Source organism: Drosophila willistoni, assembly GCF_018902025.1.
Source record: "Drosophila willistoni isolate 14030-0811.24 chromosome XL unlocalized genomic scaffold, UCI_dwil_1.1 Seg141, whole genome shotgun sequence".
Taxonomy (NCBI): Eukaryota; Metazoa; Arthropoda; class Insecta; order Diptera; family Drosophilidae; genus Drosophila; species Drosophila willistoni.
The window spans coordinates 11368203-11395001 of record NW_025814052.1 but is presented as its reverse complement, the minus strand read 5'-3'; the positions used below and the strand labels follow the sequence as shown (position 1 = coordinate 11395001).

General features: G+C 36.9%; 4 protein-coding genes across 8 annotated transcripts; 2 read left to right on the top strand and 2 right to left on the bottom strand.

The window, feature by feature from the left end:
• Positions 1 to 5779: 5779 nt before the first annotated feature.
• LOC6641107 (coatomer subunit beta) lies at positions 5780 to 9633 on the top strand. Its single transcript, XM_002064106.4, has 7 exons — positions 5780 to 6319; positions 6555 to 7858; positions 7917 to 8572; positions 8645 to 8806; positions 8875 to 9148; positions 9215 to 9320; positions 9383 to 9633. The coding sequence occupies exons 1-7, from the start codon at positions 6008 to 6010 to the stop codon at positions 9446 to 9448; spliced, it is 2880 nt and encodes a 959-aa protein (XP_002064142.1). The 5' UTR covers positions 5780 to 6007; the 3' UTR covers positions 9449 to 9633.
• A 688-nt stretch (positions 9634 to 10321) lies between these two features.
• LOC6641106 (protein-serine O-palmitoleoyltransferase porcupine) lies at positions 10322 to 12471 on the bottom strand. Its single transcript, XM_002064105.4, has one exon. It carries the CDS (start codon positions 12328 to 12330, stop codon positions 10717 to 10719), a length of 1614 nt encoding a protein of 537 aa, XP_002064141.2. The 5' UTR covers positions 12331 to 12471; the 3' UTR covers positions 10322 to 10716.
• Positions 12472 to 12771: 300 nt separating this feature from the next.
• On the top strand, positions 12772 to 14009 carry LOC6641105 (nitric oxide synthase-interacting protein homolog). Its single transcript, XM_002064104.3, has 3 exons — positions 12772 to 13606; positions 13667 to 13775; positions 13840 to 14009. Exons 1-3 carry the CDS (start codon positions 12822 to 12824, stop codon positions 13909 to 13911), a joined length of 966 nt encoding a protein of 321 aa, XP_002064140.1. The 5' UTR covers positions 12772 to 12821; the 3' UTR covers positions 13912 to 14009.
• A 3149-nt stretch (positions 14010 to 17158) lies between these two features.
• On the bottom strand, positions 17159 to 22043 carry LOC6641104 (cyclic AMP response element-binding protein B). Of its 5 annotated transcripts, none has more exons than XM_015178611.3 (6): positions 21948 to 22043; positions 20565 to 20985; positions 20202 to 20396; positions 19906 to 20074; positions 18185 to 18337; positions 17159 to 17905 (listed from the first exon to the last, which is right to left on the bottom strand). In XM_015178611.3, the coding sequence occupies exons 2-6, from the start codon at positions 20865 to 20867 to the stop codon at positions 17697 to 17699; spliced, it is 1029 nt and encodes a 342-aa protein (XP_015034097.1). In that variant the 5' UTR covers positions 20868 to 20985; positions 21948 to 22043; the 3' UTR covers positions 17159 to 17696. The 5 variants fall into 5 exon arrangements, with proteins under 5 accessions (XP_015034097.1, XP_015034094.1, XP_002064139.1 ...); XM_015178608.3 differs by lacking the exon at positions 21948 to 22043 and adding an exon at positions 21351 to 21941; XM_002064103.4 differs by lacking the exon at positions 21948 to 22043 and adding an exon at positions 21351 to 21941 and having other exon boundaries at positions 20217 to 20396.
• Between the last annotated feature and the right edge of the window lie 4756 nt (positions 22044 to 26799).

Sequence of the window (26799 nt, the reverse complement as noted above, 5' to 3'; positions counted from 1 at the left end):
CAAAAGGGCAAAACGAAAGTCCGACATAGAGATATTTTTTGTTTTTTTGTTTTGTTGGTTTTTTCCCTGCAGGAAACATGCAAACGGCCGCTAGGAGAGTTCGTTTGGCTATTTGTTTGTTTGTTGCTTGTCATTTGCCGCTTCATATTTCTTCATTGCAATCGAGTGAATGTGAAAGAGCCACAGAAATGCTGACCGAAAACAAAAATGTACAGAGGAACGTAACGTAAATTATGTACAAAACACATAACAAATTTTGTTATTGTTGTCCGTGCATATGCAGAGGTAGAGAAGTTACCTAAACAATGTATTCCCAAAAGGTAGCCAAGGTCAGGCTTACATCTATAATATGTTAATATTCTGAAAAAACAACAAAAAAGCAAGCAACAACAACAAAAAGGGCCCAGCAAAATGACCTAAATAACCACAGAAAATGCTGGCAGGACACACACACACACAAATTTGTTATAACTTAATCATTTAATTTTACGCATATTAAGCAAAAGTGTTAACTAAATCAGAGATCGAAATAATTATTTGAACTTTTATTGGAAAATTGAAAAAAAAATAAGTTCTATTAGTTTTCGTTGTCAATGCGAATTGTTTAGATAAAAGGGTAAACAACAAATTAATTTTGTTGGCAAAGCGGTTTGCTTGAAATTCATAGCCTACTTTTTAGCGCAAGGAACTCAACTCGCCTTTCGCAACATGAAATGAGATTTTACAATGTCCTGTATATAAAAAATAATCCTAGAAGCAAAGGCACTCGAAAATTCATAAATTTATCAAAGGTAAATCAACACTTTTCTAGCCTGTAGCATACTTTAACGGGCAAAGTTCTATCACTTAAAAACACTTGTGTATAAAATATGAAAATTCACTTAAAAACTGATTGATTGTAATGTATAGCCTACTTTTCAGCGCCAGAATAATCCTTATATGCATTCCAGCTAAGCACTTGAATCTTTTGATATGAATACAATCAATAAAATTAAGATCTCTTAGTGGCAAAATTTGTGCCGCCATTTCAAAGGCAAAACAACATACAAAAGCTTTATCAAGAGGATTAAAGGAGAACCATTCATTCATTCATTCATTCAGTCAGTCAGTCATTTGTTCATTGTTAAATTTAGGAGCTTTGGTTCGCTTTCGTTTTGGCTTCGACTTTGGCTTTGGCTTTGGTTTTTGGCTTTGTGAGCCTACCAGAAAGTGCCATTAAGCAAGGATGCCGAGGCCATGCCGTGTCCTTAAGTACATTAAAATTAAATTAGCGAAAGGAGATGAGGACATAGGGAAGTGATTTTGGAAAGTGGATGGAAGCTGCCGACCTATTGTGGTTAGAATTAAACATATGGACAACACAATGCGTAGCCGTTCGCTTAGTTTAGTTGTGTCCTTTCTCTCTCTTTCGCTCCTCCACCCTGTGTGTGTGTGTATGCGTGTTAATTGCAATTTGCTACATCGTGTCAAAATGAAACGGTTTTAGTTGATGATGATGACCAGCCAAAGGACAATACTCTGCTGCTCCTGCGGCTTCTGTTTTTTTTTTTTTGTTTTGTTTATTTTTTGAGGTCAACTGAAACCGCTTGATGACTTGATGAAGCGCACGGCAAAAGTTTATTCATTGCATCCGCAATATTATTTGCAATAATTTTCAATTGGCCAACAGAAAATTTGCCGAAAAACAAAAAGAAAAACTGACGCTCTAATAGATTTTACTCATCACAAACTTGCTTCATTTACTTTCATTGACGAACAGAGCCCACAGGGTAAAGTGGGAGACATGCAGGGGGAGGGGCGGACCAGCAGGACACCAAACGGATGGATAGAGTAGTCAGGGATAAGGATAGGAAATTAAATTATAACACGCAATTTGGCCAAAAGAAGAAGGAGACGATGAAATGAAGAGCGGAATGATGACGACAACGTCCCAACGACAATAGCCCACAATGTTGATGATGATGATGATGATGACGATGATGATGATGATGATGCCGATAAATTCAATTATCTACCACAGGATAGACAATGCTTTAGTGTGGCAAAGATGACGGACCGACTATGATGACTATGGCTATGGTGGCTGGTAAAATTGTTCATGGTCCTAGCGCGATTTGTGGCCATTGCCTGCGGTTTATTCGAAAATTAATTTTCAAGTAGCTCCTGCTGCTGCAGGACTCATCCTCCTTCTCCTTCTCCTTCTTCTTCTCTATTCCTTGCCTCAAAGTAAAAACCCGAAAAACTTCACGAGCAGCTAACTAAACTTGGCCAAAATTGTGTGAGCGTCTTTAAGTGTACAATGACCCCAGCAAGAAAACGTTCTCTGTTTCTGCCTCTGCCTCTGCCGTTGCCTCTGCCTCCGTGTGGCCACCCTGTGTGAGTGGCAATATTATGGTCTAACCATATGAGACACATGACTACGGCCAACTGACGTCATTTATGGATTAAGTTGAGGAAAACTTTTATCTTAAAGTGCCAACAAAAAAAAAAAAAAAAACTTACTCAAGACAAAACAAATTTAATCTGATGAACTCTTGAACTATTTAATGGCTTATGAACTATCTGCCTAAAACTTCAAGCCTTTCCCCACATTGTATAACATAATTTGATGCAGTTTGTTTTGAAATTAATATTTCTTTTGTTTAATAAAGTCTTCTATATTCTAGACATGGATTTTTAATGCTGGTGAACAGTTTCAATGTGTTAATCTATAGTTTTGGTCATTGTGTTGACAGTTTTGTCCATATAGCTTAAGCGTTTTTTTTTTATCGCAGGTGAGTTTTGATTATTTGGAAAATTATTCAAATTTAACAATAGACTTTTGAATCCTTAGACAAAAATGTAGGTCTATAAAGAGTAAGAAAAATTAAAAACCTGAAATTTTGTATGCATTTCTTTAGGTCTTTTAACTTGTCATAATTTTTCCCCAATTAATATTAAAGAACTGCAAAAAGTGTATCGCATTCCCCCTTAAATAAGATATTCTTCATCAAAATTGAATCAAAAAGTTGATAGTTTCAGCCCTTTGAACAAGAAGTAAGAAGTTTCCTTAACCATTTTATCTGTTTCGTTCTAATGTAATCACAAATGATATATAAATAGAGAGATATATATTTGAAATGAGAACTTCTTAGACTCTTCTTAAGTTAGTTAGTTCATTTAGTATAAAATTCAATTTCAATTGGACTTCATTTCACACATTGAAGACTTAAATGGAAAGAGTATTGCCTATAAACTACCATAAGTTCCTTACTTCTACCTTGAGCAGATCGGATCGAATCGATAATACAAAGAATTCACACGGATCAATAAGTAAAAGGAATACAAAGCTTTAGCCCATTTGGTATTTGTCCTTTTTGAATTGAAAGTAAACTTGTACCTCTAGTTTTTGCCTTTACAAAAACTATGAAACTCCCTTCTTTCAGCTTTGTAAACTTAATGAGTTGACTGCAGAGCTTGAGTTGTGCGAACGTTTTAACCACATAATTGGAAAATTACTTGGGAAAAAGTATGCCAACCAGTTCAATTGAATACACCAGCTGAAGGGGGGGGGAGGGATGAGGACAAAGGTGAGAAACAGATGACACCTTTTGCGATGTGAAATGACAGCTTCATTATCATTATCGAGGAACTCGCACACATAGAGCTCGATGATATTGACATCCTGCTGGCAAATTATTCGGTTTCCTTTCCTGTGTTCCTCATCCTCTTCCTGCTCCTGCTCCTGCTCAGCATCAACGAAGCCACAACAAAGCGAATGTCGACTTTGCTTTCATCATCATCGTCATCGTCATTGTCATTTGGATTTAGAATTTTACTTTGCCCTGCTGCAATTACCAATAACAATTACCCAATACGTGCGTGTCCTTGTGTGTGTGGGTGTGTGTGTCGATGTATGTGTACTGTTAGCTGACACCTCAAGGCTTTGTGAGAGGACAACAAAAATTGGCATGTGTTAAATGAGACGCCAATCCCGATGCCAAGGCCAATGCCAAAACCTTTTGCCAGGTGAGAACAACAAAAAAAAAAAAAGGAAAGTGACATGTGCAAATTTTCACACTTTCCTTTTTTGTTTTTGGGTGCGAGACAAAAGAAATCATACTGATGACGCTAATCGCACAGACTAGAATGAAAATCGCCCAATAAAAATAAAATTTCACACCCAATTAAATTGATAAGGTTAAGGGTCCTCCCGTATCCCTTATCCAACTGATTCGGAGAAGTGTTAACTTGCATTTTTTTGTTTTTGCAAGTTCAAGACGAAAGGGTCACATAAGGACGACGACGCCAGGACGATGCTCGACAGGATGGTCGACGTTTTGATTTATAAATTCCTTCTACACAGAATGTCTATACACACACACACACACACACACACAAACACACACACACATACATATATATTTCGCCGAAAACAAAGTGAAATTTACGTTTGATGCTGTCGACAAGAAAAGAACAGAACACGAAAGAAACAACAACAAAAAATTGACCCTAGTTGCGGGTGTAAGAGGAGTGAGGCGGGGCTGAGCTGGGTGGGGCTGGGGCTGGAGGCGGTAAAGGTTCAAACAACCTTATTTCACGTCGCTCACGGTTCGTCTGCCATAAAATGTTATTATACACTTGTGAGTGTGTGTGCATGTGTGTGCGTGTGTGTGTAAGAGTGCGAATGTGTGTGTGTGTATTAAAGTAAGCAACTTAATCGTTCACGTTTAAAAGATAATGAATCCATATGAATTAAACTTAAGTGATATCAAAATATTTGCTCAAATCTCATGTCAGAGATTTGTGTACCTATAAATTTGTCATAGAGGCATTCTCTATCATTTATTTTTTATTTTAAAAGCATCTTTATTTGCCATGTTTATCGATTTATGGACTTACCATATTAGTGACAAATATATAAAACATTCCTATGATCATGGATTGTAACAAGGTTAAAAATAGATATATCCTAACAGATATACTTGAAGATGTAATTTTTTTGGAAGAAAACCTATCATTCATACAGAAAATGCTAAATAGGAGATGAAATAAACATTTCGAGACGATTCGTTTTACTACAATCTAAACTAAATATTAAAATAAAAAGCATGACCAAGCGAAAACGGAACGGAAACTGAAATATCTACAATTTCAGATAACAAACTTAATGTAAATAAAGGGTTCAAAAAACCAAAATAGTTGAGGTTATTAACTTACACTTATCTAATTTTACGTAAATTAAGAACTTGTACAGAGTTTATTAGCGAAAATAATTTTTATAAAAATATTTTCATTAGCAAGCATTCTTTGTATTATTATTCATTAAAATCTTTAATACTTAGAAACCCTTTTTAATGACAATTTTTAGGTTAAAAACTTCAATTTTAAATTCTTTAACAAAAACCAATTTCCAAAATAGTCAAAAAAAACTATTGTTAAGTTAAATGACAATTGTTAAAAAACTCACGTGGCCCTCAAAACCATTAGATTTATAAGTTACGCTAAATTCTGAAATTAGATATAGCAACTAGGTATTAAAATAAATTATTCAACATTAGTCCGCTTAAAATTATATTTTCAGATGAGAAGGTTAATTTCATTAACTTACTAATACTGAAAGCAACAAGTTAGTTCGAATTTAAATAACGTATTCATGTATTAGCGCTGCCAGATGCATGCAAAATCGTTTCCAGGGTGGCATCACTTTTCTTACGTTTTTACATAATCTCTAACGTTATCGATTAGAGATGGCAGTTTGTACATACTTCAACCATCTCTAATTTTAAAATCTGGCCACACTCAAGACAACGTTGACGTTGACGTTGGCATTAACAATAATTATATATTCGTTTCGATATAGGAAAAATAAGAACTCATTGGCGGGGTATTTTATATGACAAAACAGCGCAAACAAATCGTCGGAAAAGGCACGCACAACGGATCGAATCAGTTGTATCACACGAAATATAGAAAACTTTAGAGTTTTGTCTATCCTCTTCCCCCCCGTACGGCCCCGGCATTAAAGATGAGTCAAGTGCCCTGCTATACAATTATCAATTCCCCCGATCTGGAGGTGCCCAATGAGATGCAGCTAAAGCAGGATCTCGAAAAGGGTGACACGAATCAGAAAATTGAGACCCTCAAGAAGGTGATCAAACTGCTGTTGAATGGCGAACGTTATCCGGGTCTGATAATGACCATTATCCGATTTGTGCTTCCCGTTCAGAATCATACAATTAAAAAATTGTTGCTAATCTTTTGGGAAATTGTGCCAAAGACATCGTCGGATGGCAAACTGCTGCAGGAAATGATATTGGTGTGCGATGCCTACAGGAAGGTGAGTGAGGCGTTTGCCTGGACAAATACATATGTTGCAACATGCGTTTGAACATCGCGTAGGGCGACGTGGCGTTGCAGTTGCAATCATTGTGCGGGGGTATCTCTTCAAGATGACTCCTAAAATAGATAATCATGAAAATTTATTAGTGTTGGGGAGTACAAAGTGCAATCCTTGGGGAAATTTCTATAATCCTGAAACATTTTTTGATTTTATCCTTTATCTTTTTTGACAGGATCTGCAACATCCGAATGAGTTTTTGCGTGGCTCGACACTTCGTTTCCTCTGCAAACTGAAGGAACCGGAACTGCTGGAGCCTCTGATGCCTGCCATTAGAGCCTGTCTTGATCATCGTCATTCGTATGTGCGTCGCAATGCAGTCTTGGCCATATTTACGATCTATAAGAATTTCGATTGGCTGGTACCCGACGGTCCCGAATTGATAGCCAATTTCCTGGACACTCAACAGGATATGTCGTGCAAGCGGAATGCTTTCCTCATGCTCCTCCATGCAGATCAAGAGCGTGCTCTCAACTATCTGGCATCGTGCATTGATCAAGTGAATAGCTTTGGTGACATCTTGCAATTGGTCATTGTGGAGCTGATCTATAAAGTTTGCCATGCCAATCCTGCGGAGCGTTCTCGTTTTATACGTTGTATTTACAATCTGCTGAACTCCTCCTCGAATGCGGTCAGATATGAATCGGCTGGCACTCTGATCACCTTGTCATTGGCTCCGACGGCCATCAAGGCTGCTGCCAGTTGCTATATCGAGCTAATTGTCAAGGAGAGTGATAATAATGTGAAACTGATTGTACTCGATCGTCTGATTGCCATGAAGGAGAATGAGAATATGGAGAAGGTTATGCAGGATTTGGTAATGGATGTGCTGCGCGTGCTGGCCGCTCCCGACATCGAGGTGAGGCGGAAAACTCTTGCCCTGGCCATGGATTTGGTCTATTCGCGGAATATTGGCGAAATGGTATTGGTTCTCAAGAAGGAAGTGGCCAAGACACACAATGTCGAGCACGAGGATACGGGAAAGTATCGCCAATTGCTTGTAAGGACACTGCACACATGCTCCATCAAGTTCCCGGATGTGGCCGCCAATGTTATACCCGTATTGGTGCATTTCCTATCCGATACCAATGAGCTGGCTGCTGCTGATGTTCTAATCTTTATACGGGAGGCCATCCAGAAATTCCCAGCTCTGCGTGCTCTTATTATTGAGCATCTAATTGAGGCTTTCCCTCAAATCAAATCATCGAAAATTCATCGGGCTGCTGTTTGGATTTTGGGTGAATATGTGGAGGGACAACAGATTCTTGAGGTCATACAAGCCATACAACAGGCTCTCGGTGAAATCCCTATGGTGGAGGCAGAGCAGAAACGTTTGGCCGGCGACCAGACCGATGACCAGGGCCAGAAGGTTGATGGTGGAGCTGGCAATGGATCGAGCACCACCAGCGACTCGAATGCCACCAATAAGGTCACCTCGGATGGCACCTATGCCACCCAAAGTGCTTACAGCCTGGCACCGTAAGTCTAATTGACGTCTTTTTCAATACCTATTCATTAATCCCCTTCTCGTTTTTAGTGTCACCAAGAAGGAGAAGCGTCCTCCATTGCGTCAATATCTGATGGATGGTGACTTCTTTATTGGAGCCGCTCTATCGGCCACTTTAACCAAATTGGCACTACGGTATTCCGATGTCCAGACAGATCCACGGGCCCAGAATCGTTTGACCACCCAAGTGATGCTGATAATGAGCTCGATTCTGCATTTGGGTAAATCCGGTTTCCCAAGCAAACCCATTACCAACGACGATGTGGATCGCATTTTCATTTGCCTGCGCACGCTCAGTGTACGCACTCCGGAAGCTGTCTCTGTATTTAGGCTATATTGTCGTGAGGCTTTGGGCAAAATGTTGGATGCCCAGCAGGAAGAGGATCAGCGTGTGCTCAAGGAGAAGCAACGTGCTGCTGCCAAGGTGCAGCCGGATGATCCTGTTGCGTTTGCACAGCTCTCGAATGGCCGGGATAATCAACTGGGCGAAAATGTTTTCGAATCCAGCTTGAATCAGGCTTTGGCTGGCAGTAAAACTGCCCAACTTAGTGACATTGCCTCGCCCAACAACAAATTGAACAAGGTCACCCAATTGACTGGCTTCTCAGATCCAGTCTATGCAGAGGCCTATGTAAATGTCAATCAATATGACATTGTGCTCGATGTTTTGATTGTCAATCAGACGAGTGAGTAACAGATTTCACATATGTATTCCAGTTTTAACTCCTCCTCCTCCTCCTCCTCCTCCTCCTCCATAGATGACACATTGCAGAATTGCACTTTGGAGCTGGCCACATTGGGTGATCTGAAGCTTGTTGAGCGCCCACATCCAGTTGTATTGGCTCCACATGATTTCTGCAATATTAAGGCCAACGTAAAGGTCTCATCCACAGAGAATGGCATCATTTTTGGCAATATCGGTTAGTATTCCATTCAGATTGTTATCTCTATATATTTTGATGAATTATTTTGGTTCTCTTCCGATCAGTTTACGACACAGCCCTCAATACAAATGTCGTGGTACTTAACACCATACACATTGACATTATGGACTATATCATTCCGGCCAGTTGCACCGACACGGAATTCCGTCAAATGTGGCAAGACTTTGAATGGGAGAACAAGGTCACAGTGAACACAACATTCACAGATTTACATGAATATTTACGGCATTTGCTCAAGAGCACCAATATGAAGTGTCTGACGCCCGAGAAGGCTCTGTCCGGTCAATGTGGTTTCATGGCCGCCAATATGTATGCCAAGTAAGTAATCCATAGGTCGATCAGCCTTTCAATTAAATTATTAATTGTTTTTCTTTCCCAACTTAGATCAATTTTCGGTGAGAATGCATTGGCCAATCTGAGTATCGAGAAGCCTGTGGATGATCCGGATTCAAAGGTTACAGGTCACATACGCATACGAGCCAAGAGTCAAGTACGTTAAGATTAAAAATTGATTATACTTTTGGGATTATTGTTATCTTGTTTTCCCCATAGGGCATGGCTTTAAGTTTGGGCGATAAAATCAGCTCGTCGCAAAAGCAATCGGTGCAAGCTGCCTAGTGGAAACAACACCACCACCGCCGCCGCCCGCACCACCACCACAATCCAGCATCAACACCATTAAATGGATCCCGCGAGACGTATTTAATATTTGTCCCAGCATTCCGCCGGATAATGATTGTTCTTCAACTTACACATTTACCCATTACAATAATGCATAAAGAATATATTATACCCTAACCTAACAGGTTATGCTAGTTGTTATCCTTTATTCTTTTCTTTTCTAAGAGGAATCTGAAAAATCTATATGTAACTTCTCAACATTATTGTATAGATTGATTTTTTGAATAGTTTTGCCTTTCAAATTAATGAAAAGAATCGTTCAATTAGCATAATTAAAAGTAGATGCGATAAGAGTGCTAGTCACACTCATTTTATCACATCTCTTCATTCCTCCGCGACATTGAAAAAGCAAATGTGCCTAGACATTTCATTCCATTAAAATTCAATAGATTTTAGTTACATTTTCACTTCAGAATTCTTTGATTTACGAAAAACGTTTAGTTTTGATTTGATTTACTAGCTCTATTAGGTTTGTTGGCATTCTAGTAAACTGCTGCCAAGTCCTTTTATCGATCTTTATCTGCCATTCCTAGATTCTGTTTTGTTGTCCTTTTGGATAAAGTGAAGGCTTAAGAACTAAACTGAACAAAAGCTTAAACAATATTGGTAAATATTTATCATTGATTGATTGATCGATAGATAGATTAAAACTTGATTGTATAAATATTTTTTTTATTATAAAATGTTGGTAAAAACACAATTAGTTAAAATTAAACATTCAGTTCTTAAAAGTAAACACAACTACAATATGGCATTCGATATCTTTTTGGGGTCTCATTATCCACCCCTCCCTCCCTCCCTCCCTCCACCCCACCCATGGAAAAACAGATGGAAGTCTATTTTTAAGCAAACTACATATTGTACGTACGTAATAAATATTTTATATTTATTTTCCGGTTTTGTTTTGCCCTATTTGTTTTCATTTCGTGGAAAACAAAAGACATTGTCGCAAGTGTTTAAAACTTATGTTTGCTTATTCTTAATTTTTATCACCAGTTGTCGTTTTGGGATCGTGCCTCAAAAATTTTGAAAAGACCCCCCTCAACCCGCTTCTTAGCCGAAGCTAAATCGCCCATAAGACCATTTAAAAAAAATAAATCATTATATTAATGGAGTTTTCCGTTCTTTGTAAATGGCAAGTATATAGAAGAGATTCCGTTTTCAGTCGATTACAGCCATATATACCTATATATATCGTATAGTATCTATGATATGAATAGATAGAGAACAAACATTCCTATGCCTAAGTAATGGCTCAAGTAGCCCGCCTCTGACCAATGCCACATAAATGAACCGGATTCCTCATCCAAATCGGTGGATAGCGATTCATTAAGTAGAACAACACCTAGATAGGCAAGATGGTATATGACCAATAGGGTGAAGCCAAGATTGGCGAATCTTATCAATAGATTTACAAAGAAGCCGCACTTTGGCTTTGCCGGGCATCTCGAGTAGCGGCAGAGTTCTGATCCACGACAAGGATTGGCCGAGATGCAGGCGTCGAACGACTGTGCCAAGTGGCGGCGCAACATCATCTCGCCCTGTCCAAAGGCGGCCAGGGAGAGCAGAACCAGATAGATTCTCAAGTCCATGCCGTGCAATAGCGACGATATGAGATAAGTACAGAAAACCGATACCAAAAGATGCTGGCTTGAACCCGTGGCCATTGCTCCACGATAGACATAGCGTTTCAACCAATCATGCATGGGAATATTCCAGCTACGCACCAGACTGGTCAACGATCTGGGCCACTCAATTTGTCCGGGGCGACTAACTAGATGGCCCAACCACCAATTCGAGTTCGTTGGCTCCTCCTCCAAGCGTTGATCTGCACAAGCCAATAGAGCTTGGACCAAGAAGCAGACGAAATAGTGGCTGGTACGCACACTCAAGGCTCCGGTGTACATAAGCAGAGTGTGGGATGATCCGGTCATCTCACTCAGCGATGGGGCCAGGCAATTTGAAATGGCCAAGGTGAGCAGGCATAGTAGAACATTGAGAATCACTTGCCGCAGATTTCGTAGCCAATTATGGCTGCCTTTATTGCCGACCAACGATTCAACATAGTGGGCATACCTTATCCAAGGACCCAAGAGGCAGGTGGCCGGATTCAGTATGTAACCCAAATAGGCCAACGGTCCAGGCATGGTAATTTCATCTTTTGAGCCAGTCAAATCGAATGCCAGCGATATTACCTTCATATTGGCCACCATTTGTATGCCCCTCAGTTGAGGCCAATCCTGACGTTGCCTCCAAATGGCTAATTCATATAGAAACTGGCTTCCAATCGTCAATGCGGCTATGGCAATGGCTCCCCTCTGGCCATTGCCCAGGCGGACGAACTGCAGCAGGGTATAACTGATTACATTCAGCACAAGGATAATGCCCAAACGTGGTCCAAGCGTGAGATATAATAAGACTATTCCACATACACTATTGATCACATGAAGCGGGGCCACTGACAGGCAATTGGCTTCGGACTGGGCAACTGTGCCCCTTCTTCTGGCATAGATTTGCTTCAATATGCGACTGACTAGGCACAGGATTAGCATAGGAGCCATATACTGCGCCACTTGAATGAGACTCGGTTGTACACAATTCTCTAGATTATCGGAAAGACGCTCCATCAAAGTCAAATGCCTTTCGGCAGCTGTCGCATCCTGATAGTAATCGTCATCCTCCTGATTTGGATTCAATCTGGATGGATTGTGATAGCCATAGGGAAAGCCGTTTTCCGTATGGCCTCCATTGTCAGCATCATCGTCGTCCACATCTATGTAGTCCGGTTCATCATAATATTGATAGTCCATGTTTTTCATTCTGTTTTCCCCAATTCAGATCTGTCCTCGCCGACAGTCTGCGAACGTCTCACTGTCGGATACCGCTTTTCGGTTTTATCATTTCGAGTTTGCGGGGGCGGACTACGCCGACGGATCCAGATCCAGCGGCTCGACTTTTGTCAAAGTAAACAATGAACCGGACTTAGCTCGACCAAGTCGATGTTTATATGCCCTTTCTAATAGGTGACTAAACATATCTAAGCAAGATATATGATTACATATATATACTATAAAAATCCATTAATTAGTATTTAGCTGTCTTTAATTAAGTGAAAAACAAAAATTAACAGTTAACAAAAAACACATTAGTTGTTGGAACCAGTTCCATTAGTGCTAAGGGTCACTTGAAACGTTGGAACTAGTTGTCAGCGGGGATTTCGCATTAAGGAAAACAAAACGAAGAAAACAAATCAAAAAGTGTAAACATTTGAAATAATTTCTTGAGAACTCAAAAGAAACAAAAATAACAAATGACGCGTCATGCCCGTAATTGTACGGCTGGAGCCGTTTACACGTACAACGAGAAGAAGCGGGATGCAGCAGAATCCGGATACGGGACAAATGCCCAACGATTGGGCAAGGATTCGGTGAAATCGTTCGATTGCTGCTCCTTGACACTGCAGCCGTGCCGCAATCCGGTGGTAACCAAACAAGGCTATCTCTTTGACAAGGAGGCCATTCTTCAATATATTGTGACCAAGAAGAATGAATATAGCCGCAAATTGAAGGAATATGAACGTCTGCGGCGTGCCGAGGAGCAGGAACTGCAACAGGAGGCGAATTGCAAACAACAGGCTAAAATGGACAAATTTGTCAACTCTGAGAAACCTACAGCAACGCCATCATCCACCTCCACCACGAAATCATCATCATCATCTTTGTATTCCTTCAAATCGTCAGCCAGGCAAACGGAGTTAGACGATACGCCTGTTACATCGCAATCCAAGGGAAGTGCAAGTGGCTCATCGTCAATTTCCAACATGGCCAATGGACACGAAAAGAATTTACCTAGCTTTTGGCTACCCTCGGAGTGCCCCAATGCTGGCTTAGCCAAGGCTCAGAAGCCAGATTCTACCATTTACTGTCCGGTGTCGCAGCAGCCCCTCAAGGTGAAAGATTTGATCGACATCAAATTCACCCTGCTCAAGGATGGGGACACAAAGCGTTCACTAATCGCCAAAGAGGCACGATACATGTGTCCCATTACCCATGATGTGCTCAGCAATGCGGTGCCCTGTGCCGTACTTCGTCCCACGTGAGTTTGACATTGAAATGGCCTATTCCACTTGAAGAATTCTCCCATAATCTTTTTCAGCGGCGATGTCGTCACGCTTGAATGTGTTGAGAAGCTAATACGCAAGGATATGATTCATCCTCTGACCGATCGTAAGCTCAAGGACAAGGACATTATACCCTTGCAAAGGGTAAGTCCACATTAGCCACCAGTTGAAAGTTCTGATTATATATGTATGCCATTTTCCTTTCTAGGGCGGCACTGGCTATGCCATCACCAATGATAATCTTCAGGCCAAGGAGAAGCGACCGATGTTACAAGTCTAAAATCCGAATTTGCACTCGATCATTGATGTTAGCTAGTTACATTAATATATTTCTTATGTTCCAAGTATAGCCAATAAACTAAGCCCTCCCTCCCCTTTCGCCTGCCCCTTCTATAATATGTATAATTTACATTTTGAAAATATATAATTAATATTGTATATACAAAAGAAAATTCATCCAATTTTTTCGCAGATATATGCCACAATTTCCTATGACTGGGAATAAACTTAAAGATATCTTTGAAATATATATCAAAGGAAAGGACTAAAGATCTCGTGAAGAATAGCTAATAGCTGCTAAAAAAGATAATACAAAATCCAATTCGATCACAGCAGAATGTGAATATACACTTCATATAAAGCAGATGTGAATAATGTTTTAACCTCAACCGATTTCAATACTTTTGATTTACCCGCCAAACAAAATTTCAACAAGTTGATTTAATTCCTTTTTTTTTTATTATTTTTTTCATTGATTTTCTTTATGTTTATGTTTTGTTTGTTTGTTTTCTTTCATTTTCGTTTGGTTTTTGTTTTGTTTTCTCATTGAGACAAATATTTATAACAATATTGTTTATTTCTACTGCATTTCTTTGTTTCTTTCATCTGTTTTTGTTTTGTTTTTTTATTTCTATTTTTTTTTTTTGTTTTTTGCATCAAGGGTTTTTGTTTTTCACGCTTAAGTTTTAAATATTAAAATTACTAGCTTAGAAATTATGCAAAGACAATAAAAATATGTTTGTTTTTTGTTTTTCTTTTTTAATGCTACCTTTGCCTTGTGTTTATTTTTTCCCGATTCTCTTTTTTTTTTTGTTTTCTTTACTTGACTACCAAAAAAGTTTTTTTTTTCTTTGTTTAAATAAATTTCCTTTTTTTTTAAGAATTTCGTTTTTTTTTGCGTTTTGCCCAGTTTCTGATTTCTGACATCAAAAATAGATAGATATATATATATATTTATATATATATATATATAATGCATTTGTATAATATATATATCAATAATATATCCCTTTTTTTGGTTTTTTTTTTTATCTTTTATAAATACGCCTTGATTTTGCATTTTTTTCCACTTTTTTTCTTTTATTCTTTTTGACATTGTTTCCATTTCTAGTTCCATAAAAAATTGATTTTCTTTTGTATTTGTTTTTTTTTCATTTTTTTTTGTTTTTTTCTTTTTTTTGTTTTTCATAACAACAACTGAGTTGATCACAAGAGATAACGAGAGTTTTACTTTTGTTTTTCCGTTCTTTTTTTTGTTTAATTTTCGTTGAAGATACAGAACAATTTGTGTGTATGTGTGTGTGTGTGTGTGTGTGTGAAAGTGTGTGTGTTCAAAGGGCTTTTATTCCAAATTCCATAATATAATACCTAAAAAGGCATTCCGAATCTTTCTTTAATAATTCCGCAAAGAATGGACTTGACGAAAATTTATTTTGTGGTTACGAAACTTTACAAAAATACTAAATTCAAACAAAAACGTTCTCTTTAGGGCTTTGAAATTATCAATCTAATCAAATACTTTTCGAAATTTGACGAAAATTTTACCAAAGTATTTCAAATATTATACGAAATCGTTTTTAACAACTTGCAGAAATCACAAAAAAAATTGTTCAAAATTTGCGTTTTGCTCGAAAAAACGTCTAAATCTGAATTATTTTGCCAAATTTTAAGGTATTGATCAAACGGAAAAGTGAATAATTCCCGATAAATGTTATGTATCTTTACATATATGTTTTTATAATCTAGGTATTATCTACGCCTTGATTCCGTTTGTGTTTGTTTTTTTTTTTTTTTTTAAGGAGGAAACAAACTCATAAGTCGTGTTTACCGTTTAAAATACAAATAGTGTACAAATATTTGCTAACTACATATATATATATATATATATACATATATATATATTCATATATATATATTCATATAAATTGTTGTTTGTTTTTGTAGCCTATGCTAAATAGGAGTGGGCGGAAAGGGGAGAGGAGGAGGAGGAGAAGGCGAAGGTGGAGGAGACAGTTTTGTTTTGTTGACGCAGTTCGAAGTTTTCATTTAAAATTATGCAACAAAATTGTTTCTTTAATAATTTCATTAATTTTAATACATCTTTTTTACGGAATTGTTGAATTTCAATTTTTGTGTGTCTGAAAGAAAGTGAAAAACAATTCCGTATAGACATTTAAGATTTACTTTTTCTTTCATTTCTCCATTGATTTTGCAAACATTTTACACTTAAAATAAAATTATTGAAAAAAAAAAGGATTTAAAAAAATTTAAGGTATAATAATTGAATAAAACTTAACTAATACAATTCATTCTTATTGCATTATTTGTTTGTTTACGAATCGGGCGAGGGAATCGGGGGCTAATGTGGGATAATGTGACACGACGACTAACAAATAATTTGAGAAAATGAAGTGATGAAAATTTTTAAGAAAAAATCCAGGAAAAATAATATTCAAAAGGTATAAACATTATTGATTTCGATCGATTTATTGAATTCGCTTTATTCTAATCGAATTGTTGTATAATTTTTTAGCTCTTATGCAAAAATCTGTTATGAAAAGTATTAAAAAAGTCTTTTGGACTGTTTTGGTTTATTATTTGCAATGTTCGTGTCACATTAATTGTAAAAACCCAGCACACATTTCAATTTTAATATACATAGTACAAAAAAAGTTCTTCTCCCTATATATTTTTAGGAGATTGTGTGTTAGAGTGAAGAGATGAGACTATCTTGCATCTCATTTTACTAGAATTTGTTTAGAGCTTTTCATTAACATAATATATATATATATCTATATATATACACATCTGATCATTTGTTTGTTTCAATTCGCTAAATTCACTTTTAAACCATTTTTTTGTTTGTTTGTTTTGTTTTTTTTTTGGGCATTTTACAAATTTAATTAAGTAAAACAAGAAAATAGTACATACATACATACATAATAATAATAATCATAATAATAATAAAAAAATATAAGTAAATTTGTATTTAAATTTAAAAATAAACTAAAGAATAAACATAATATTACACTTTCATTTTTTCTTGTTGCTGTTGTTGTTTGTTGTAAATAACAAAACTTTTATTACAATTTTGTGTGTATCTGTGTGTGTGTGTGTGTGTGTGTGTGTGAGAGAGTGTATATCTGTTCTGTCAGTGTGGCAATTTGTTGTCTCGTCTGTCTCTGTAAGGAGTTGTATGCTATCCGATTTATCATATACATAGTTATTGTATATATATATAGATATCATTTATATATACCAACATTAGAGGATATAGCCCATCAGTTGATATGCGCGGCCCCAAACAGTAACAGAAATCGAGAGGGATTATTGTTATTCATTCGCAAAGGAATGCAGCCGTAATGAGTACAGTATTGATTCGTTATCGTTAGAATAAGAATAACTTTCTGCTGTCCTCCCGGCTACATTCCCTATATTGATCGACGATCGTTAAACGATATGGCGATTGTATCGTATAGAAACTGTTGCATTTCGTCTTGGAGAATCAAGACGAGAGACACATAGAGAAATAGAGAGAGTTGTCTACTGATATATCGCTATATAGTTAACAATCTACACATTCTCCATGTGGTTTTCTCTTCGTCTAATTCGATCGATCACACAAATCAGTTTCAATAAATCGATACTTAATCGTCCTTCCGCGCGTTGCATCGTTGAGCGTCCAACACCAATAATCCCAAAAATTTGTTTGTTTTCTTGTCTCGTAAATATTATGGCCACAACAATAATCATCGACGTCATTATTATATTCATCATTAGTGTACTTCAATCATTCTTTGTTTGACAGTAGAGCTCCTTGAGCGATTTAAGCTCTTCGATAAGCGCTTTATTTTGGTTCTCTAGCACCGCCACACGATTCTCCAGGCACTTGATGTACTCCTTTTTCTTTCGCCGGCATTCCCGTGCCGCTTCCCGATTCTTTTGCAAACGTATCTCCCGCTTGCGCGACTGATCCTCTGCAATCCCGCTGTTATCTATAATAAAGAACGAACAGAGGTAATTGGTTATATACACATATATTTATAGCAAGATTGATAGATTTTCATAGTTAGAAGACAATTGTTATCACATTTCTCTTTCGAATCAAAACAATGAGATCCTGAAGTTCGGAAAATATTGATCGGCCGATACTATAACTCCAAATCATTTGTCATTTGCATATAATTTTCAAAAACTAATGCGCCCTTTTTGATATTTCCGAACTTCAGGCTGGCTCATTGTGTCCCTAGACTTAGAATTGGTATGGATATTACTGGTTTGGTAGGCTATCCGATTGGATATATAGTAGGCCGATTCTGGACCCATATGCAGGAGTGGACTTCCGCCGGTTGGGTTTCCGCCTCCTACGCCCGCTCCACTAGCCAGTTGGGAGCCAAGGACACCGTCGCCCATTTGCATTGATGAGCCTTTTGGTTTCATGACATTATTTTGTCATGATTCGTATATCGTATATATGTATATAACGTATAGATATAACGAAAGCCGATAATCGGGGCATATTTGGTAGTTGTTGTTGTTGTGGGATTTGATGAGGTATTTATTGTTGGTTGTCGGTTGTTGTTGGAAATTTTGCATAATAGTTTTTTTTTGGTTTGGTTTGTTTTTTTTTTTAATTATCGGGCAGTCAAAAAGAAAACGAAAAAAAAAACATAATTATATATAAAATAGTAAAAATTATAAAAAAAAAAAAACAATTTGAATTTGTTTTTTCTGATTTTTTTTTTTTTTGTTGGTGAGGTGAGTGCGAGCGAGCGAGATAGAAGAACGATTGTTTGGGTTAGTTTTTGATTGAAACTTGATTTTGAGGTGAGATATGGCGCATATATATATATACATATATATGTATGTATATGTATGTAGTAGGAGTAGGTTGTGGCAACAACAACAGCATCAACAACAACAACAGCGGCAACAGCAACAGCAGCAGCAACAACAACAACAACGACAACAGAGTAACAAGCCAGCCAGCCAGCAATAACAACAACAACAACTGTTGCCCATAATGTACATGTGTGTGTGTGTGCAAGTGTGTGTGTGTGTGTGTGAGAGAGAGCATTGAATGGATATGATTCGATTAAAATATATTATTTACATAATTTCTTAAAAATTTTAGTTATTTTGTAACGTTTTCTTTTTGCCTTGCCACGATTTCCCTTTTCCCCTTCTCTCCTTTTCCATCCCCCTTGACCCTCCCTTGTCCAACGTCTTTAATTGAAAGCAAGAAACAAACAGAACATACCAAAAATATGACGAAAGTGAAAGAGATGGATGTATATAATAACTCTGCTAACGGGTTATATTGTAGCTTCCAATTAGAATGCGAAAGCAGTATGAAAGAGATAGAACAATGACTTGTTACATGGGCGTTACATGAATGAAGGATAATGAAATGATTCTCAATGAATGATTATGTAGTATATATGTACATTTGATGTATGTATGTATGTATGTACAGGTGATGTTATTCTTTTTCTTTCAGCATTGAATACGCTTTATCTAAGACATTTTCACCGATTTCTGTTCGGGTATTATCAAGAATTTATATAATTTTTTGTTGACACTTGTATTTATCCAAATTGCATTTTGTTTATAGAAATTGTATGCATTTTCAATTATTTTCAGCATTCTCATATCTTAAATTTGAAATACAAGTTCGATATATACAAACATATTCGAATTGAGTTTATCTACGATTGTTCATGTCAATTTCTTGCGCATTCAATCTGTTTGGCCCACATTATGTTAACACTTTCAAAATGAGTCTAAGTAGGGGGTTATAGAATTCATGATATTGTGAGGTTGTGTGTGTATATACATATGTACAACTGGTGTGCGTGGTGTGTAGAAAAAAAAAGAGCGTAGAAACAGATACACAAAGGCGATTGATATATGTATGGTTTACAATGTCCGGCTCAAAAACTATATATAACAAAAAAAAAAAAAAAAAAAAACTTTGGAAAATAATCTTAATTACCGCTCATGTCAGGTCCACTGATCTCGGTGAAGATTTTATTGTACGAAGGCCTTCGTGTCAGCTCGCTACGATGATGCTGAGAATCATCATCCGATATACTCTCGTCACTATCCTCCGGTTGTTGTGTATTCGGTTCGGGTTTGATCTTACATTGAAAAGTTGGAGGGATCTGTGGCAATACAAAGAAATGGAAAACAAGATTTAGCATGGAATGGGATACAACTTTTGTGTAGGGAGGAACAGTTTCGTGAATTCAGGATTATCAAAGCGATGACGATGATGATCATGATACGCACTTGATTATTACGCACTTGCACTGCATTGCCGGAGGTTGTGTGTATCACCGTCGAATTGGCCGGTTTGGATACATAGACAACATTACTGCTGCCCTTATGCATCGCGGAGGCGGCGGCCAGCGCCTGTTGCTGTTGTTGCGTTCCGGCGGCGGTTTGTATGACACCCGAGTGATTAGCCTGTATCACGGATTGTACCTGAAATTCAATAATGCATATTAAATTAACGATAAATTCGATATTAAGTTAAAAATAGAGAACTGAAAACATTTCATTACATATACATGTATTCCAAATGCCACGTAAATGATAATAGGTGGAATCCGTAAATTAGACATGACACATAACAAATGGATAAATAGTCACCTGTAAACCGTGCGGCGCCAGTCCTGGTATGGGATATTGTTGTATATTGCAATTGCCAGTGGCTGTGGTGGTCAATACGGATGCAGTTCCTCCTCCTCCACCACCACCCGCTCCGCCACTAGATGCACTATTTGTGTTATTTGTTGTACTTTGTTGGTTCTGTTGTTGTTGCTGCTGCTGAGATTGGCCGCCTCCTGAATCTGCTGAGGCCGCTGCCACTGCTACTGATTGGATTGGATCTGCGGATGGCATCGATACAGATGATGAATTGCCATTCTCCTCGACGACGATGCTGTTGTCCATTTTCTTTGAGCAGCTCTCGCCTCGACTTCCGACACAGATGCTTCAGTTTGGTGGCTTCCGTTTCCGTTTTGGTTTCAATTTGGCCAGCTTGTTGATGTTTCTACAATTTCAACAGGGACTGTGAATGGCACAAGTAAAAGCAGAAGCAGATGAAATAGGGATGTAGCCAAAACCGATAGAAGTAGAAGAAATTGATTTAGTTGCAAGGCTTTGTTTTTCTTTTTTTTTTGTGTTATTAATTCTATGTTTGTCTCTTCTCTGACATCTACATCATATGTATCTCCCTAACATGCAACAGCAACAACAACTTCAAAATAACTGTTCGTATTATAATTATGATATTCTTTTTTTTTCTATTATGGAAATGACGTCATGACAACATTGGCACGATGAATAGAAGGAGGATGGTCACAGGGGAGTATGTTTTTTTATGGTCTGTTCGTTGGGGGGAAGAGTAAAGGAAGGGGAAAATTTCGAACTTACTTTCTGATGACATCACTAAAAAACGTTGCTTGTTGTTGTTGCTCTCTCGCTCGCTCGTTCGCTTGCTTTTATCTTTCTCACTCACTCACTCTATGTCGCTGTGTCTGTGTGTGTGTGATTTTGCGCGCCTTAAGCTCTGGCAACTTGTTGAAAATTTCAATTGTTGTGTCACTTATGGGAATATAACATTTTATTTTAACTTATTGAACAATTTTTGTTCATCTATTTAAAATGGTTCTTCTAATGAGCAGAAACGATTTAAACAAACAATTCAATTTTTATTTCTGTTTCTTTTGTGACAAGTTGGCAGCTCTACACACACGGACGCACGCACGCACCTACACTCACACACACACACACACGCATTCGCTCACTCGCTCACACACAGGCAAACAAAATTTTCGTTCTCTTTTCTCTTGGACCAACTTGAGTTAAATTCACTTAAAATGTGGTGTCGCCTGTTTTTGGCTTTAATTTCAATTGCTAAAACACAAATAGTTGTTCAATTTGCGGTTTTCTAGGGCTTTTTGCAGAGTTTCTTCTGTTTTTTGCGCAAAAATATTGCTCGCTCGCTCGCTACTAAGTGCTCACACTTACACTTTTGCCCCTTTTTATCGGTTATCGGCTCTCGTGGACGATGTGGCCTAGAGATGGCCCATTTGTTGGTGAACTTAGCGACGAGAGTCACTTAATCTGTAAATGGAATATACAGAGAAAAAGTTTAAGCAAATTTTTTAAATTAAAAGTTTATAACATTTTTATTTTCCTTACAGTTTGTTATAATATTTGACAATTTGCAAACTGAGTAACATATTGTTGTTTTAAGTCAAATTTTTCAATTCAACAACATGGCCAATTTAACTATTAAAATTCACATGACTTTTTTTTTTTTTAAATTATGCCACGAACGGAACGACTAGTAAATCCCTTATTTTTCAATGTGAAAATAAGGTAATTAATATTCATTTTATATAGCCTGCATTTTTTTTTCTCAGTCAGATTATTACACATCTCTAATGGGGCTGCCAGACTACTGAAAACATTTGACCAGTAAATTTTTCAAATATTTTCGAATGTTGCGATTTATTATTATATCAACTATATGTTTCTTGTATAAAGACGGGGCAACAATGACTTAATGTATAATACATAAATCACTGAAATTATTTATTTGACCGAAACTTATATTAATTGATGACGTCAGAGTTGTTTTTGGCGGCATTAAGTCAATTTTGGTAACAAGCTAGCGAGCTCAGAATGCAAACATTAACGCAAATTGAATTATTCTTTTTTTTATACCTAATTGCCGTTTAATTACGTCGCAGTTTACAAATAAAAAATGAAACCCACTAACAGTGGAGCCTCGATTAGTTTATCGTTAATAATGATTATGTGATTAAACTCACTTGTAGCATTAGTTTTTTCATTCGCTTAGCTCTTCTCTCCCACTGCATTTAGATAAACGAGGTTCTACTGTACTTTTGAAGGGAGTATCGCGCCAACGGTGGTAATGACGCAAGGGAAAGGGGGGGAAGCCACCACTTGTGCGGTTGGCTCAAAAACGACGCGCAGTCTGCCCCTAAACTAAATCTGACTCATCCGATTGCACGCCTCTCGATGTGTTTCCTATCCCCATTTGCTCGAGAATACACTGAATGTATTTACCAAAATGAAAATTATGTATCGATTAAAAAATATATGCAACTACATACATATGTACTATATGTATGTACATTTATGTGTATATTTATGATGGGAATCGAAATATTTGATATTTATGAAATAACACCTTGAATGAATTTTAAACACACTAAGCTAATACTTTTCAAACACTATAGTATGTGTTCTGGTTGGGGAAGTGTATTCAAAATTCGTTGTAGAGTTCTCTTTTTGGTTGAACGCCCTTGTCAATGTGGTTGTTGTTGTTGCTTTGACATTAGCTGCCACTTTTTGTTTCTGTTGCATTTCAATCAATTCCAATTAAGTTTGCATTTTGATTTTGGCCTTTCTACATCTCCCCCCCTTTCTCACTCTATCACCGTCTTCAATGGCAGTCAATGCCGCCCGCTCTCCCGCGGTCGTCCCCCTCCCACCAACGTGTTGTTTCCCTTAGCCACTTAGCTGCGTACGCAAAATTGACGTCAGCATTATTTATTTTTACTCGATTTTCAATGCGTTGCTGTTGTTAGTAGCTCTCTCTTTCTCTCACTCTGTCTCTGTCTCTTTTTCCTTACTCCCTTTCTTTGCTCTTACTCTCACTTACGGTTCCCCAAGTCTCTTCCTCTTCTCTCAATTGCTCTCTCGCTCTGTTTGTTCTGTCCGAATTAATTAAAACTAAATGAATGTGCAACAAAAACAAAATGCTACAAGAACAGTTATTTTTTGTCTTGAGGTAAAATAACCAGAATAACAATAATAACAGAGAGCAGAAGGAGTAGAACAGAATAAAGAAGAAGAAGATGACAAGTGAAACCATGAATGAGGGTTGCGTATAGAATGGGCAATGGGGATGGTGTTGAGTGGGAGGGGAGGTGGGTGTGAATAATTAAATGCGTATTTACTGGCGCCTACTTGCATTCTTTTTTTTTTTTCGCCTTCTCTTATCAGCTGTGCGGTTTCGCCTTATCGCTCAGCTGTTAATTCATGCCATGGATATGTGCAAATTAAATGAAATAAATAACTTTCTTTCATTACAAAAAACATGACAATTTCCCACCCAATATATCCCCATTTTATTTTCGTTGTAGCAGTCGAGCAGTCTCATTATTTTTTTGGCTATCATTGTCCCTTTTTAGTGGAACAGATAAATGTCAATTTGACAGCCAAACAAACGGTATTGTGTAGTTTTGAAATTTTCAACAAATTTTCCTACAATAGATGGTTTAAATTTAGCAACAATTGACAAGTCAATACTTATAAGATGATAATTTCATTATTTGTGTTTATTCAGTCGAATAAATAAGTTAAGTTAAATTTAAGCAATTTTGATGGATAATTTTCTGTATTCTAAATGTTGCCCGTTACTTTACAGACCCGTCGGGAGTTTTATTGCGGAAGTCTTTATATGTATGTATAGTCCGGACTTTTGTCCAGGTAACCTTGACTACTTGTTGCTGACACACTGGTGAAAAATTGGCTTCATTTCAAAGATATATATACAAATTATGTATGTATATATGTTTCTGTTTTAAGATCTATAGCGATCTAAGTTTTCTTGAGAAAACATTAAGTTGTTACAGCAATTGCTAGTCACATTTTATATTAACTGCTTAGTTCGGCTGATAGTAAGTTAGTTCATTTATACATAATTTAATGTAACGCTTTGACAAACAACAATCAGGAGATCAAGAATATATATCATTCAATACACAAACAAAATAACCTTATGTATTATGTAGAAATCTTATATGTTTTATATATGTATGGTAAGTTCAGGTGATTCCCCTCGAATTGAACAACCTGATAATTGGACATATTAAATTCAACTATGTATTTTTATTATCAAAGCAAAATTTATTGATTAGTCTCACTTCTGCATTAATACCTCTTTGATATGGCCCAAGCTCTAAATGTCTATATGGGTCTATATGTACATATTAATACCCATTATGTTTTTGGACAAAGATACACTTGACATTGCGATAAGCATTCATTTTCTGTTTGACACATCGGTATCTGTGTATTTGTAGTTCGAACCTACCCACCTACATCTATATATAGATATATATATGTACATATGTACGTATCGATCGGGAGATCCATTTATCATATGGATATGAGCATTTCGTATGACTAATTGTTAATTGCTTTGACATAAGTCATGCTCCTTTATATGTTCAATAAACATTGCCATTGCGGAGTAAAGTATCTGGATTGATCCCAAACCCAATTGATGCAGATAATTGGTAAGATCTTTTGTGTCTTATTTGTTTGCCAACTTTAAAACCATTAGAAAATAAAGTTTAAGTACAGTTTGTGAGCTAATATCAACTATTAGTTAACAATATGATGAACTCTATATTCGCAAACCATGTTTTATGATTGTACCTACTATAGATAAAATACATATAATTTTATATTGCTGACAGATTTTCGAATTAAAATAAGTAAATTTTTATATGTTTAGTTGTCTGCCTGCATTAAGTAGTTACTTTCTATATAAGTTTCTAGTTAGTTGTGCATTTAGGCTTAGGCCACGGTTTTTTGGGGGAATTCAAAACCGAAATATAAAGTTTTTCAATTTCTTAATCATTTACAACAATCAACAGTTATCAGCGAAATATTATCACTTTGGCTGTCACACCGTGCGTATACGTTATGTAGGCAAAACAAAAGGGCGCCTGATTCGTCATGGCCCAAAAGCAGGAAAGCCTGTAAATTGTTAAGTATTAAGCCAGATCTTTAGTACTTATCCCGACATTCTGACTTAATGGGAATTTAGATTTTTGTCTACTAATTTCAACAAAGTAATATTATTATTATCGTTTTTTATTTTATTTCAGATCATTCACTTATTTGTCATATTTTACTTTTATGGATCACTTGAAATGTTGTCATCAAAAATAAGTGAACTTGGAGCTCCCCTTGATTTATTGTCAATCATAAGGCGCTAACTTACCCGTTTTTTTTTAAGATTTTTATTTTTAACAATTTTGAATGTTTTATTTGTTGGTTCTTTTTGGCTGACTAATCAGAAGCCTTTCTTAATGAGTAAAATAAAATCCAAAACAAAAAAAAGTTTCAAAAAATAGCAAAAAATCAAGAAAAAGAAAACAACAAACAGCTTTAGCTTAATTGTTGTTGCTGCTTTTTGAACGTTTTCTAATTTTTTGCGTTTGTGTTTTTGTTGTTGTTTTGACGATTACGTCAAGATTTTTGTTATTTTACCGATTTTTTTTAGAAGATTACAAAGTCAGAGACACATAGAGAGCGAGAGAGAACGAGAGAGAGAGAGAGAGAGAGAGAGAGATAGTGCGAAAGAGAGGGACACATCTAGAGAGAGAGTGTAACAGAGCGAGAGAGAAGAAATGTTATATTTATGTAAAAAATACTCTGTTATTGTTACTGTTAAAAAGGGAAAAACTTATTTTGGCGCAAAAAATTAAAATGAACAAAACAAAAAACCAAAAAAAAATAAAAAAAATTGAAAATTGGGAAAGAAATTTTTATAATTGTTTAGCACTCGTCACCTTTTGTTGTTGCCGGCCGACTGATGACGATTACGACGCGACGACGACAACGACAACGACGCTTTTAGACAACTGAAATGACTCTGACTAAGACGTCGACGCACACGTCACCAGCAGAAGCAGCAGCAACAGCAGCAGAGCACTATGGTCTGGATGTCGATTTTTTTGGCATAAACTACAGTTTGAATGCTAGAGAGTTGAATTGCAAGCATGCTGGAAATACTAAAAGAAAATTTCAATTTTTTATACCCTTGCAAAAA